Consider the following 14514-nt stretch of genomic DNA (forward strand, 5'->3'; position numbering starts at 1 on the left):
TTACAGAGTGATAGGGTGACCAAACCTCTGTAATTCCAAAAAGTAATTTTTTTTCTCGATTAATTCGACATCTCAAAATCCATATCGAGATACTTGTCCATCTCGATACATCTTAAATATCAATATATTGCCCAGCCCTATGATTAGCAATATTTAAACACTGTATGGAAATAGAAATGATGGCAAAAAGTGATTTTATTTTGAATTAAAGTTCTTGTGGATAAGTTTGAAGTTAATTTACAAACTCTGATGTGATGGCAACAGTTTCCTTGCATCCTCAATGAAATGACTCAGGAATGTAAGATTTTCTATTTGTCTGCTTGAAATATAGGGATAAAAGAAGACATATTCAGGACAACAATAAGAAATGAAAGTGCAATTGTCCTTGTCACATACAAGTACCATAATTCTCACTACAAATAAACCTCCTAGACTTGATCATTATTGTTGTACATGATGTAAAATAAAAAAAACGGAATTTACTGAAATTTTAGAAGTTGTCTTAGATTTTGTGCTCTACAGACTTCCACATAAGAGATACAGCTTGGCAAACAGTAAAAATGGATTCAGCACAAAAAATACTTTTAGAAAAGTTTGTTTGCCAACTTTTACTCAAAAATGCCTGGGGGTGTCACATTATCTGAAAATCGACCTAGTCTAAGAACACACATTTGTCGACCTGCACCAGGAACAATAGAGTCCTATGAAAGTGCAAACCAAGCTACATCACTTTGTATGTGAATGGGACGACAAGAAACATTGGCTTAACTCGATCAAATCTGAGAATCAGAGCACATTAACACTTTGCTCATGCCAAAACTTACAAAGATGGACATTATTGTAACTATTATGACAACATGTAGACATAATTCTCTTTGAATCAGTTACTGGCGGGTCAGAGGGAATCAGGGTATTAAAAAACTTTATTTCCTTAATTGAGTTATGACAATTCTTTACACATACCTAGTAAGGAAGTGCATATCTTAATTAAGCCACAAAAATTGTAATTTTTTAATTACACATGACAGTAAGTTAATTTGTTTGCTCCTGAAAATGTGTCCTGTTAAATATAAAATCAGTTTTTGTTTAAAAAGTGGGGCAAATATTTACACGCTAGCATTCCATGTCTTATGTGCCTTGTTAGTTGAGCAGTTCTTTGCATGTTCACACCAAAAAATCAGAGAATTGTAAACTTAATCTGCAGAAGAAAAATACTGAATAACATTGATCTATATTCAAAACACACCAAAAAATAAAGACACAATGTATACGAATCAAAAACGTATGCGAGTATGCTCTCAAATACACAGAGTTTTAAAGGATGGCTCTGGGAAGTCAGATTTACACTTACCTTCAATGATCTGCCAAGCCAATCTCATCCTGAAATCATCATAAACTTCCTTCAAACCATGCTAATATCAACCAGAAGACATGTTTTGTCCAAATAATAGATAAAAGTACATCACATAGCTGTAATGGCAGCCATTTTGAATCACAAATTAGTGATTTTTTTTCCCCATTTTGAATCTAAATTTAGAAAGCCCTGCTGATTTTATTAAATTATTAATAATGACATCACATAGCCCAAAATGTTGCTGTTCTTAAACGTGATGATTTCAGCATGCAGTCTGCTTGAAACTAAACTGATGATCATAAGCTACTCAAGCCCTTATTCTAGGGAAAATTAAAATTTGCACACCAAATTGGCTGATCAACTACATTTGTAGTCAGAGGAAATCTGTGTGAATCTGATTTCTCTCACTGCACCATTTCTAGAAGAAAAGCAATAAATAACAAAAAAGTAAGGCAAAAATAAAAGGACGAAGACCATGTTTGGAGCACAAATGGGGAAAACAGAATACCTAGACATTAAATCACAAAATTAGCAATCAAAGTCAGACACTTTGCTAACAGTAAAAAATAAATGTACATCAAAATTTAGGACAAATTTTCGGGGTGGGGGGGGGGGGGGGAGTACATGTAAAACCTTGTGTACTATATAAATGTACATGTACTATACAAAAAGTATCCATGTATTCTCAAATATAAAGCTATACAAAAAGGATGCACAAACATTTGATAATTCTGCAAAAAATATAATAAAAAGACAAAATAATGAACAACTGTATTTATGAAAATAGGACGACTATACACACTCTTCTGTAACTCTGCACACTGTTCTTCAAAAAAGCATGGCTTCCTCCTGTTAGGATATTAACTGAAGGGAAAAAAAAAAGTTAAAACATGAAAATGTTAAAATCAGAAATATTAGAAGACAAAAAAAAAAAAAAACCTTAAGATGAATCCCATGTTCAGATTGCTCTACACTTTTTTTTTTTTTAAATAAATAAGTCACAAAGTCAGTATGGAAAAAGGTGTTAGAACAGCAGCACCAGAGTGTCAAGCTGTAAAAATATTACTCTCTTTCACTCACACTCTTCACTGTCTCCTTGATAAAGTCTTTCCTGGCCATCAGGTCAAAGTCTGGATAAAGGTCATAAACCTAAAAGGAACCATAAAAGTTAAATATAAACTTAGTATAAGCTATAGTCACCTTATTCAGAGCTCAACGTTCAAGGAAGGGGGGGGGAACCCCTTCACTCAAATTTGCATATTAATCTTCATAATGAACATACAACCCCGATTCCAAAAAAGTTGTGACAAAGTACAAATTGTAAATAAAAACGGAATGCAATAATTTACTAATCTCAAAAACTGATATTGTATTCACAACAGAACATAGACAACACATCAAATGTTGAAAGTGAGACATTTTGAAATTTCATGCCAAATATTGGCTCATTTGAAATTTCATGACAGCAACACATCTCAAAAAAGTTGGGACAGGGGCAATAAGAGGCTGGAAAAGTTAAAGGTACAAAAAAGGAACAGCTGGAGGACCAAACTGCAACTCATTAGGTCAATTGGCAATAGGTCATTAACATGACTGGGTAGAGCTGTGCAATATATCGTATTTTTATCGCGATATCGATATTGGTGTCAAACGATATCAAAATTCATAATATCGATATGAAACGATTTTTTGTCATTTGTCGAAAGGGACGTGCACAATATTTCTACAATGGCAATAAAACAACAATAACATTGACGTGACAGTAAGGTAAAACGAACCCTTCTGTCCCCTAAGGCACACCGTAGCCTTGCATACGTCATCCATTCTACTCCCGCGATATCTCCGCAACAGTAAAAAATCAATTCTTCTGTTTTCATACGTGTCGGGTGATTTGATATATTGATTTGTTAATATGTTGTTTGATTTGCTTGCTAATAGTTATAATAATACAATTAACATATATTTACGTCATATTTTTGGATGTGGGACTGGGTAATGTAAAAATGGCATCTACGGAAGAAAACAAGCACAACAATATTAGCACATATCCAGCTTGCTAGCTGTGTTAGATGTGTTAAACCGTGTGGATTTAAGTGGAATAATTGCGAGTCGTCCTGTGGTCAAGGCAGCGTTTTAAGGTAAGGCAATTTGGTTATTAATGTTGCCCGCCGCGGCATGTTTACTTGGGTTCATTTGATTTTGACTTGTGCATCTGCAGCTAGCATCATGCTTTGAAGTAGGTTCTGCTAAGGACGGGTTTATTGCGCGATGTAGACGGACTCCGATGTAATTACATTGTTTTTAAAATTCCGTGCGCTTAAAACGGTGTCCCCCTGCTAATCATGTAGCCCTAATCATGTGTTGCTTTTACTTTGAGTGAAATATCTCTGCAAATGGTATTTCAATGCTGACATGCCAAAAAGATAGCGGAGTCCACATTTGGAAGATGAAGGAAGAGAAGCCTGATGCTTGAAAATAGATCGCTTAATCCACAACGCATATCTGTATTTGAGACATAACCTGCAACTAGTGGGGATGTTTTGGAATGACTGTGCGTAGGGTGTTTTTGGCCACAGAACACTAACCCACAGTAGTAGGAGGACTACTGGGTTCGTGGATTTTGTCTGTTGACTGAGCGACGCATGGTGTTTGCCTTGTGCCATTTCACGTAGCATCTAGCCGCAGTGCCACCTACACTTTCAGGGAATGTTTACATGCCGCTGAGCTATTTTCATGTATGTTAATTCTTAAGGACTTGTCTCTATATTGTGCGTGTTCACACACGGACTGGCCATCGGGAGTAGCGGGAGTTTTCCCGGTGGTTCAGTGTGGGCCGGCGGAGAAAAAAACAAAACAGTTGCGCGCTGGCCTTTAATATGATAAGCAATGTTAACAGTTTCTTTAAGAAACTGTTAACATTGTTTATTACAGTTGCGCGCTGGCCTTTAATATGATAAGCAATGTTAACAGTTTCTTAAAGAAACTGTTAACATTGCTTATCATATTAAAGGCCAGCGCGCAACTTTTTTTTTTTTTCTCCGCCGGCCCACAAACTCCCGCTACTCCCAATGGCCAGTCCGTGTGTGCGCGTGTTTTAATGTTGGTGTCTTAACAACACACAAGCTTACGTTGTAGTGTGTGTGAGAGAGAGATTTTATCCTTGGCTGGCTACGAGCCAGTGTGGACGTTACGCAGTAATCACTGGTAATACCAGCGCTGGCTCCAAACTCTGTGATCGGAAATGTTGAGTGAGGAGAACGTGAGCCTTGTGCAGGCTATAGGACCTATGCAAAGTACGCGCTTGCACAGTAAATAGTTTAAGTAAAAGGCGTTTCAGGGTACAACGGGAAGGGTTGACAGGTAGCCTATGAGGCCTGTACTATAAAAATGTGGCCCGGTGCCTCAGGTGTTGATGATCAGGGCTTTAAAAAAAGGTGTATAAATATCGTTTTAAAAATCGCGATATCGATATTTACTGAAAAAATCGTGATATTGATTTTTTCCAATATCGAGCAGCCCTATGACTGGGTATAAAAAGAGCATCTTGGAGTGGCAGCGGCTCTCAGGAGTAAAGATGGGAAGAGGATCACCAGTCCCCCTAATTCTGCACCGACAAATAGTGGAGCAATATCAGAAAGGAGTTTGACAGTGTAAAATTGCAAAGAGTTTGAACATATCATCATCTACAGTGCATAATATCATCAAAAGATTCAGAGAATCTGGAAGAATCTCTGTGCGTAAGGGTCAAGGCCGGAAAACCATACTGGGTGCCCGTGATCTTCGGGCCCTTAGACGGCACTGCATCACATACAGGCATGCTTCTGTATTGGAAATCACCAAAATGGGCTCAGGAATATTTCCAGAGAACATTATCTGTGAACACAATTCACCGTGCCATCCGCCGTTGCCAGCTAAAACTCTATCACTCAAAGAAGAAGCCGTATCTAAACATGATCCAGAAGCGCAGACGTCTTCTCTGGGCCAAGGCTCATTTAAAATGGACTGTGGCAAAGTGGAAAACTGTTCTGTGGTCAGACGAATCAAAATTAGAAGTTCTTTATGGAAATTAGGGACGCCGTGTCATTCAGACTAAAGAGGAGAAGGACGACCCAAGTTGTTATCAGCGCTCAGTTCAGAAGCCTGCATCTCTGATGGTATGGGGTTGCATTAGTGCGTGTGGCATGGGCAGCTTACACATCTGGAAAGACACCATCAATGCTGAAAGGTATATCCAGGTTCTAGAGCAACATATGCTCCCATCCAGACGACGTCTCTTTCGGGGAAGACCTTGCATTTTCCAACATGACAATGCCAAACCACATACTGCATCAATTACAGCATCATGGCTGCGTAGAAGAAGGGTCCGGGTACTGAACTGGCCAGCCTGCAGTCCAGATCTTTCACCCATAGAAAACATTTGGCGCATCATAAAACGAAAGATACGACAAAAAAGACCCAAGACAGTTGAGCAACTAGAATCCTACATTAGACAAGAATGGGTTAATGTTCCTATCCCTAAACTTGAGCAACTTGTCTCCTCAGTCCCCAGACGTTTACAGACTGTTGTAAAGAGAAAAGGGGATGTCTCACAGTGGTAAACATGGCCTTGTCCCAACTTTTTTGAGATGTGTTGTCATGAAATTTAAAAATCACCTAATTTTTCTCTTTAAATTATATATTTTCTCAGTTTAAACATTTGATATGTCATCTATGTTCTATTCTGAATAAAATATGGAATTCTGAAACTTCCACATCATTGCATTCCGTTTTTATTTACAATTTGTACTTTGTCCCAATTTTTTTTGGAATCGGGGTTATAAACACTCTTGCCTTTTATTTCAAGTAATGAAAAGTAATGGCTGTATTTCCAATGTGAAAGCGCAGTGCTGGGCTGACTGCTCGCCATCGCTTTGTCTTCCAATTGAAAGAGCGCGCAGTAGTGCAGTAGGCGTGGCCTACCTACGTATGTTGTCCAAATCTACTCTGATTGGCTTCCGTTTTTATTTACAGTTTGTACTTTGTCCCAACTTTTTTGGAACCGGGGTTGTACACACTGAAATCCCATCAAGGTTTTAGTTTATAATAAAATTCTGTGTTCATTTTTTTCTTGCATTGCCCAATATTTCATTGACTACTGGTAACACTGGGACTAAACCCTTGCCTCATCTCTACCTAAAGATGCCCCTTTTCCACCAAAGCAGTTCCAGGGCTGGTTCAGGGCCAGTGCTTAGTTTGGAACCGGGTTTTCTGTTTCCACTGACAAAGAACTGGCTCTGGGGCCAGAAAAACCGGTTCCAGGCTAGCACCAACTCTCTGCTGGACCAGAGGAAAGAACCGCTTACGTCAGCCGGGGGGGGGGGGGGGGGGGGGGAGTTGTTAAGACCAACCGCGAAAGATCGCCATTTTTAAGCAACAAGAAGCAGCAGCTGTACAAACGCGAAGTCAGCCATTATTATTATTATTATTGTTGTTGCTGCTGCTTCTTCCGTGTTGTTTTTGCTTCGATATTCGCACCAAGGTTTATGCAAACGTAGTGACGTATACAGCAACGTAATGACGTATACAACAACATAACTGACGTATACAGCAACGTAATGACGTGTCTTCCCTTAGCACCGCGAGCTATGGAAAAGCAAACTGGTTCTCAGCTGGCTCACAAGTTGAATGAGTTGTGAACCAGCACTGGCCCCGAACCAGCCCTGGAACTGATTTGGTGGAAAAGGGGTAAGAGAGGGATTCAGTCAGTCCAGCTCTCTCACCCCCGAGCTGTACACTCCGCTCAAACACATGAGCTTCCAAAGATTTCATACTAATACTCCAGTCAAAGCCATCACCATAGATATGAAAACAGCATTGCCTACATTGTCCTGTTTAATGAAACACATCAATAGCTGGCTGAGACCTGCCATCTTGTGGTGTTATCACTGACAAAAACAGCATTTTACAATCTGAACACACAATTATGACTGCAGTTTTACTCTGTGATGTAATAATAGAACAAGAGTGCACGCTGAGAGCACAATATCCCCCACTGGCAACTGTGCCATAACTCTGGTAAAATGCAACTGAATTGAGCGAAATTGCATCATGCGTATTACAGACATATAACAAAGACTCCTGCCAAGTTTCATGAAATTCCTCCAAAAATTGAGAAAGGAGTTGATTTCAGAAGGCGAGTACCCTTCCTGGGACGGACATCGCCATGACAATCCCCATTCGGGCCTTTTGGCCAACAGGGGATAAAACTTTGCCAAATTACATGAAATTCCTCCAAAGACTGTGAGGGGAAGTGGATTTCAGAAAGCAAGCACACCTTGATGAAACTGGCAAAGTACAAGTTGGTTAATAATCAAGGACATAACTCTGGTAAAATTTGCCCAAATTAAACGAAATTTCAGTATGTGTATAACTGTCATGTAACAAAGCCTTCTGCCAAGTTTGGTGAAATTCCTCCACAAATTGTGAGAGGAGTTGATTTCAGAAGAACATAGACCCTCATGAAATTGTCAAAGTCATTTAATCAAGAGTCAAAACTCTGGTGAAATTTTCACAAGCAAAATTAAATCGCAATATGCGTATTACCGTCATACAGTGGTGCTTGAAAGTTTGTGAACCCTTTAGAATTTTCTATATTTCTGCATTCATATGACCTAGCTAAAACATCATCAGATTTTCACACAAGTCCTAAAAGTAGATAAAGAGAACCCAGTTAAACAAATGAGACAAAAATATTATACTTGGTCATTTATTTATTGAGGAAAATAATCCAATATTACATATCTGTGAGTGTCAAAAGTATGTGAATCTCTAGAATTAGCAGTTAATTTGAAGGTGAAATTAGAGTCAGGTGTTTTCAAATCAATGGGATGACAATCAGGTGTGAGTGGGCACCCTGTTTTATATAAAGAACCGGGATCTATCAAAGTCTGATCTTCACAACACATGTTTGTGGAAGTGTATCATGGCACGAACAAAGGAGATTTCTGAGGACCTCAGAAAAAGCGTTGTTGATGCTCATCAGGCTGGAAAAGGTTACAAAACCATCTCTAAAGAGTTTGGACTCCACCAATCCACAGTCAGACAGATTGTGTACAAATGGAGGAAATTCAAGACCATTGTTACCCTCCCCAGGAGTGGTCAACCAACAAAGATCACTCCAAGAGCAAGGCGTGTAATAGTTGGCGAGGTCACAAAGGACCCCAAGGTAACATCTAAGCAACTGAAGGCCTCTCTCACATTGGCTAATGTTAATGTTCATGAGTCCACCATCAGGAGAACACTGAACAACAGTGGTGTGCACAGGAGGGTTGCAAGGAGAAAGTCACTGCTCTCCAAAAAGAACACTGCTGCTCATATGCAGTTTGCTAAAGATCACATGGACAAGCCAGAAGGCTATTGGATAAATGTTTTGTGGATGGATGAGACCAAAATAGAATTTTTTGGTTTAAACGAGAAGCGTTATGTTTGGAGAAAGGAAAACACTGCATTCCAGCAGAAGAACCTTATCCCCATCTGTGAAGCATGGTGGTGGTAGTGTCATGGTTTGGGCCTGTTTTGCTGCATCTGGGCCAGGACAGCTTGCTATCATTGATGGAACAATGAATTCTGAATTATACCAGCGAATTCTAAAGGAAAATGTCAGGACATCTGTCCATGAACTGAATCTCAAGAGAAGGTGGGTCATGCAGCAAGACAACGACCCTAAGCACACAAGTCGTTCTACCAAAGAATGGTTAAAGAAGAATAAAGTTAATGTTTTGGAATGGCCAAGTCAAAGTCCTGACCTTAATCCAATCAAAATGTTCCAGAAGGACCTGAAGCGAGCAGTTCATGTGAGGAAACCCACCAACATCCCAGAGTTGAAGCTGTTCTGTACGGAGGAATGGGCTAAAATTCCTCCAATCCGGTGTGCAGGACTGATCAACAGTTACCGGAAACGTTTAGTTGCGGTTATTGCTGCACAAGGGGGTCACACCAGATACTGAAAGCAAAGGTCCACATACTTTTGCCACTCGCAGATATGTAATATTGGATCATTTTCCTCAATAAATAAATGACCAAGTATAATATTTTTGTCTCATTTGTTTAATTATTTGTCTCTTTATTTACTTTTAGGACTTGTGTGAAAATCTGATGTTGTTTTAGGTCATATTTATGCAGAAATATAGACAATTCTAAAAGGTTCACAAACTTTCAAGCACCACTGTATAACAAGACCTTTTGCCAAGCTTCAAGAAATTCGTCCAAAAATTGTGAGAGGAGTTGATCTCAAAAGGCAAGCACACCTTCATGAAACTGTGAAAGTACAAGGTTGTTAATCAAGGTCCACAAGTCTGGTAAAACGTGCCCGAATTGAGCAAAACAATATACATACTACTGACATAATGCCTTTTGCCAAGTTTTGTGAAATTCCTCCAAAAATTGAGAGAGAGGAGTTGGTTTCAGAAGGGAAAAAAAAAAACTATCATGAAATTGTCAAATTATAATTTTGTTAACTCAAGGGCTGTAACTCTGGTAAAACGTGACCGAATTTAACGAAATTACAATATGCTTACTACCGACATATAACAAATAATCCTGCCAAGTTTCCTGAAATTCCTCCAAAAATAGAGAGAGGTTGATTTCAGAAGGTGAGCACCCTTCCTGGGACGGACGGACTAACGGAAATCGCCACATAATCCCCCCCGGGCCTTTCGGCCAGCGGGGGATAAAAATATAAGTTTTATTTGGACTTGCTCTGCAGGGCAATTAATGCAATTTGTTGCACAAATATGCATTTACAAGACAGTTAGCAGCAGGAATATCAATTAATGACATTCATTATTATAAATAATACTATAATCAACAAGCATAATTTACCATATGTGAAACAAATTTTTTTATAATTATTACAGGGCTCAACATTAACTTTTTACTCCACTTATCCAGTCAGACAAGCAGCAAGATTTTTCACTTGTCCTGACCATAACCTTTTTATTACTATGTATTTACGAGTTCAATGAAAGGAAAGTGCTTAAAGTTTATCAAAAAGCAGGTAGAGTTATGATAATCATTATACTTCAATGATTATCATAACTAATCATTATAATTTAATGATCTATAATTTTTCATTAAAACGCCAACTTTAACTGTAACATTTAAACAGCAAGAGTGCTCCGAGAGCACAATATCCCCCGCTGGCAACTGTGCCATAGCACTGGTAAAATGCGACTGAATTGAACGAAATTGCAAAATGCGTATTACCGACATATAACAAAGAATCCTGCCAATTTCATGAAATTCATAAAACATGTATTCTTTGTTATAACATATAAACAAAGAATCTTGTCAAGTTTCATGAAATTCCTCCAAAAATTGTGAGAGGAGTTGATTTCAGAAGGTGAATACCCTTCCCGGGAGGGAGGGACAGACGGACATTGCCACGACATACTCCCCCTTCGGGCCTTTCGGCTAGCGGGGGATAAAAACTATTCAATACCGCATTATGGTGCATGTGTTGTTATAACCCATTACCTGATCTGCAGTTAAGAGTTAGACTCACCCAAATTCAAAGCTTGTGGAGGAAATAAAGTAAAATCTTGATTAATCCAGTAAAATTTGAAGTATGACTTAATTTAAAGAAATGAAACCAAAAGAAAACAAGTTGGATATAAGGGTGACAGAATCGCATTGTGAATGAAAACAAACTGAGTTCAGCATTGTAAAATATCTGCAAAATATTTTATGACATTTGTGATGGTTCATGTGTACCAAAAAAAAAAAATTATCCATGAATGTCTGAATGAAATAAAGATTCACCATGGATAACTATTTTATTGAGGTATTTGATTGCCGTTTCTCCTATTTTGCTGAATTCTAAGCCTAATAATCAGTAATTAGATATTAAGACGTGGTTATTTTTACACTCTCATGTGCTGTATTCAGCTTCCCTGGAATTTCATCAACAATAACACAGGTGGTTTGAAGTGACTGAACAAATATTCAACTTGTCCTGTTAGACAGACAGCTGCGGATTTAATTTGTCCAGATCAAATATTTGATTGTCTCAGACAGTCGGACGACCATTAATGTTGCAAATATATATAGTTACATAGTACACTAACAATAATATGCATTATATAATTAATAACGGAACATATTTTTCCAGTTTGACTTGTATGTTTATGACGAGAGCTGACTTTATTCTATCATTCAAACAAGCGATCTTTGGATGAAGATACTCAAATCTAAATTAAAGGTAGACTGCCTTTCAGATTTTTCAAGTGTAGGTCATAAAAATAATTCTCCCTGATACCCAGTTATTTTTGTTTAGTGGACTGAAAGCTACTGAATTCGAATCACAGACTTCCAATTTTATTATTTTTCTTAAAAAATAGAACAGTTAATGAATTTAGGGACACGTGGCTCTAAATTCTCCGCTATTCTTTTCTTGCTTCACCATGACCCAATTCAAAACACATCATGCATCACGTGATGGGCTTTCCCCGTTCGAGCAAAGCATTGTGGGATACAAATTTGAAACAGGAGAGAAAAATGGAGGACGGGAGTGTGCAAATGAAATGTGAAAGACCGACTACAGTAACGGAAAGCAAGAAGAAAAGACGTTTGTTTTGAAGGAAAGGAAACACAGGACCAAACTAATACATTTCGGCGGTCAGCGAGCACCTCAGTGTGATCAGCTGTTCGTTTAGCGACAGAATGATGTAACTGTCAGTGCACGGTCAAGATAAACCTGTAGGTGGCAGTAATACAACACTGTGGATGCCAGCTGCCGTAAAACCAAGAAGAAGGAGGGAAAAAAAAAGTAAACCTGTGCATGCGCGCAGCACGGTAGATCACAGACAGAAAACACTACCTCAGGTAGCCTTTGAGAAAGGCTACCTGAGGTAGTGTTTAAGGTCAACCAATCAGAGCATGTGCCATAAATAACTCTGCGTACTACGTCACACTGCAAGAAAACCAAACTTAACACATCTCAGGTTTGAATTCTAACAAATAGTGAAAGTGCATATAAAACTACAAATAAATCTCATAGATAATTTATGTATTGATTCAACAATATCAAAAGCTGTTGTCAGTATGTGACAATGTGTTGATGTTCAAATAAAATGTTTGATGATAATTATATAGCAGTGTGTTTTTCTTAATTCAATTTTATAATCATGTACTGTATACATAAATGTTTAGCAAGATAGGCTACTGACTTGGGTAGACCTTACAAGTTCTTAAAACCCCATAAAAGGAAAAATAAGGCTGTTGTCCTTGTTACAATAAACTGGATATACAAAATAACTGTAGGTCTCTTATATTTAAATATACCCTTGATTTATCCAAGTTCGCTCAGCACGGCTCCCAGCAACATCGGGGAAAAAACAAAACCATAAACGAACGATAATATAATATTTAATACGGCTCTAGGAAGAAATATATTCGCTTATAACATTTTGGCAGTGCATAACTTCATAATAAATTGTGATCAATAGTTGGCAGGTCATTGCAGATAATATTAGAGGCAAAGTCAATTAATTTGGCATTTTTATCTCGATTTCTTACAAGACATTCCACTTCTGAACAACCAGGAATAATGCCTATGAAAAAAAAATCTATAACCTTTGACAAATGAAGGACAAATGCTCGGTTTTCCTGCGGTGCGACGTAGTACGCAGAGTTATTTATGGCACATGCTCTGATTGGTTGACCACAAACACTACCTCAGGTAGCCTCTCTCAAAGACTACCTGAGGTAGTGTTTTCTATTTGTGATCTACCGTGCTGCACGCATGCACACACGGACTTCCTGTGTCTGCTTGACTGTGCGAAGTGAGCGATTTCATGCACAGTATTTGTTAGGGAATCCCCTCAAATAATTTCCCAGCCACAGAATAGCCTGGGTGTTTTTTTTTAAAGATATTACAGAAAAAAAATATATACAATCACATCACAATGACCAAATTTCAGAGAGAACAAAATTTCACCGATTTTATGAAATCAAAAGGCCGTCTAGCTTGAATGACTACAACCCCGATTCCAAAAAAGTTGGGACAAATTGTAAATAAAAACGGAATGCAATGATGTGGAAGTTTCAAAATTCCATATTTTATTCAGAATAGAACATAGATGACATATCAAATGTTTAAACTGAGAAAATGTATCATTTAAAGAGAAAAATTAGGTGATTTTAAATTTCATGACAACAACACATCTCAAAAAAGTTGGGACAAGGCCATGTTTACCACTGTGAGACATCCCCTTTTCTCTTTACAACAGTCTGTAAACGTCTGGGGACTTAGGAGACAAGTTGCTCAAGTTTAGGGACAGGAATGTTAACCCATTCTTGTCTAATGTAGGTGTGGCAGCGGGGGCGTGGTCAAGCACCGGTCTGTGACAGGAGGGCGGAGTCAGGGAAGGTAAGTGGCAGATTCACTTCACCTGAGAGCAATTAACCTGTGTTTGTGTGTCTTCCCAGGGACCGCGCCCTATTTAGGGAGGGAGAGCGAGAGCAGAGGAGATCTCTCCCGAACCAGACACCTGATGTGTGTGTGTGCGTGTGTCTGCGTCAAACCTATTGTGTCCCCTGAAAAGTGGAACAATAAAACCATTTGTTGAACCTGATCTCTGTCCTGCCGTCCTCTGTGCTCCACCCACACCTAGGGAAAGCTACAGTGGTGCTGAAATCCGGGAAATGGAGCACCAACCCAGCAGCCCCATGGAATCCTCCCCGTTCACCGACCTGGTCCACGCCCTCGCCACGGCTCAGCAAAGCCAGCACCAGGCGCTCGTCACACTCCGAAAGGAACAAGAGCGGCGCTTCGATGCCCTGGTGCTGGCCCAGCAAGAAGATCGCAAGGCGTTCCGGCGTCTCCTCGCGTCGGCGGGGCCCACCAGCGCTCCGGCCGCGGGCCCGTCTCCCTTCACCTTAACTAAGATGGGCCCGCAGGATGACCCCGAGGCTTTCTTCACGTTATTCGAGCAGGTCGCTGAAGCCTCGGGGTGGCCGATGGAGCAGCGCGCGGCGCGCCTCCTCCCCCTCCTGACGGGAGAGGCGCAGCTGGCTACACTACAGCTCCCCGCCGATCGCCGGCTGGCCTACGCCGACCTTCGCCGGGCTGTCCTTCAGCGCGTGGGGCGCACGCCGGAGCAGCAGCGCCAGCGCTTCCGCGC

At 39.6% G+C, this 14514-nt stretch overlaps 1 protein-coding gene across 1 annotated transcript in view; it reads right to left on the bottom strand.

Moving 5' to 3' along the window:
* Positions 1-905: 905 nt before the first annotated feature.
* The window catches only part of dek (DEK proto-oncogene), a 33844-nt gene continuing 20235 nt past the window's right edge, over positions 906-14514 (bottom strand). The window contains exons 10-11 of the mRNA XM_060922321.1: positions 2435-2503; positions 906-2218 (exon numbers count right to left, since the gene is read on the bottom strand). Of these exons, the coding sequence (XP_060778304.1) occupies positions 2207-2218; positions 2435-2503 (81 nt within the window). The 3' untranslated portion in view covers positions 906-2206. The remainder of the gene's footprint in view (positions 2219-2434; positions 2504-14514) is intronic.

The sequence above is a fragment of the Neoarius graeffei genome, chromosome 5, assembly GCF_027579695.1.
Source record: "Neoarius graeffei isolate fNeoGra1 chromosome 5, fNeoGra1.pri, whole genome shotgun sequence".
NCBI lineage: Eukaryota > Metazoa > Chordata > Actinopteri > Siluriformes > Ariidae > Neoarius > Neoarius graeffei.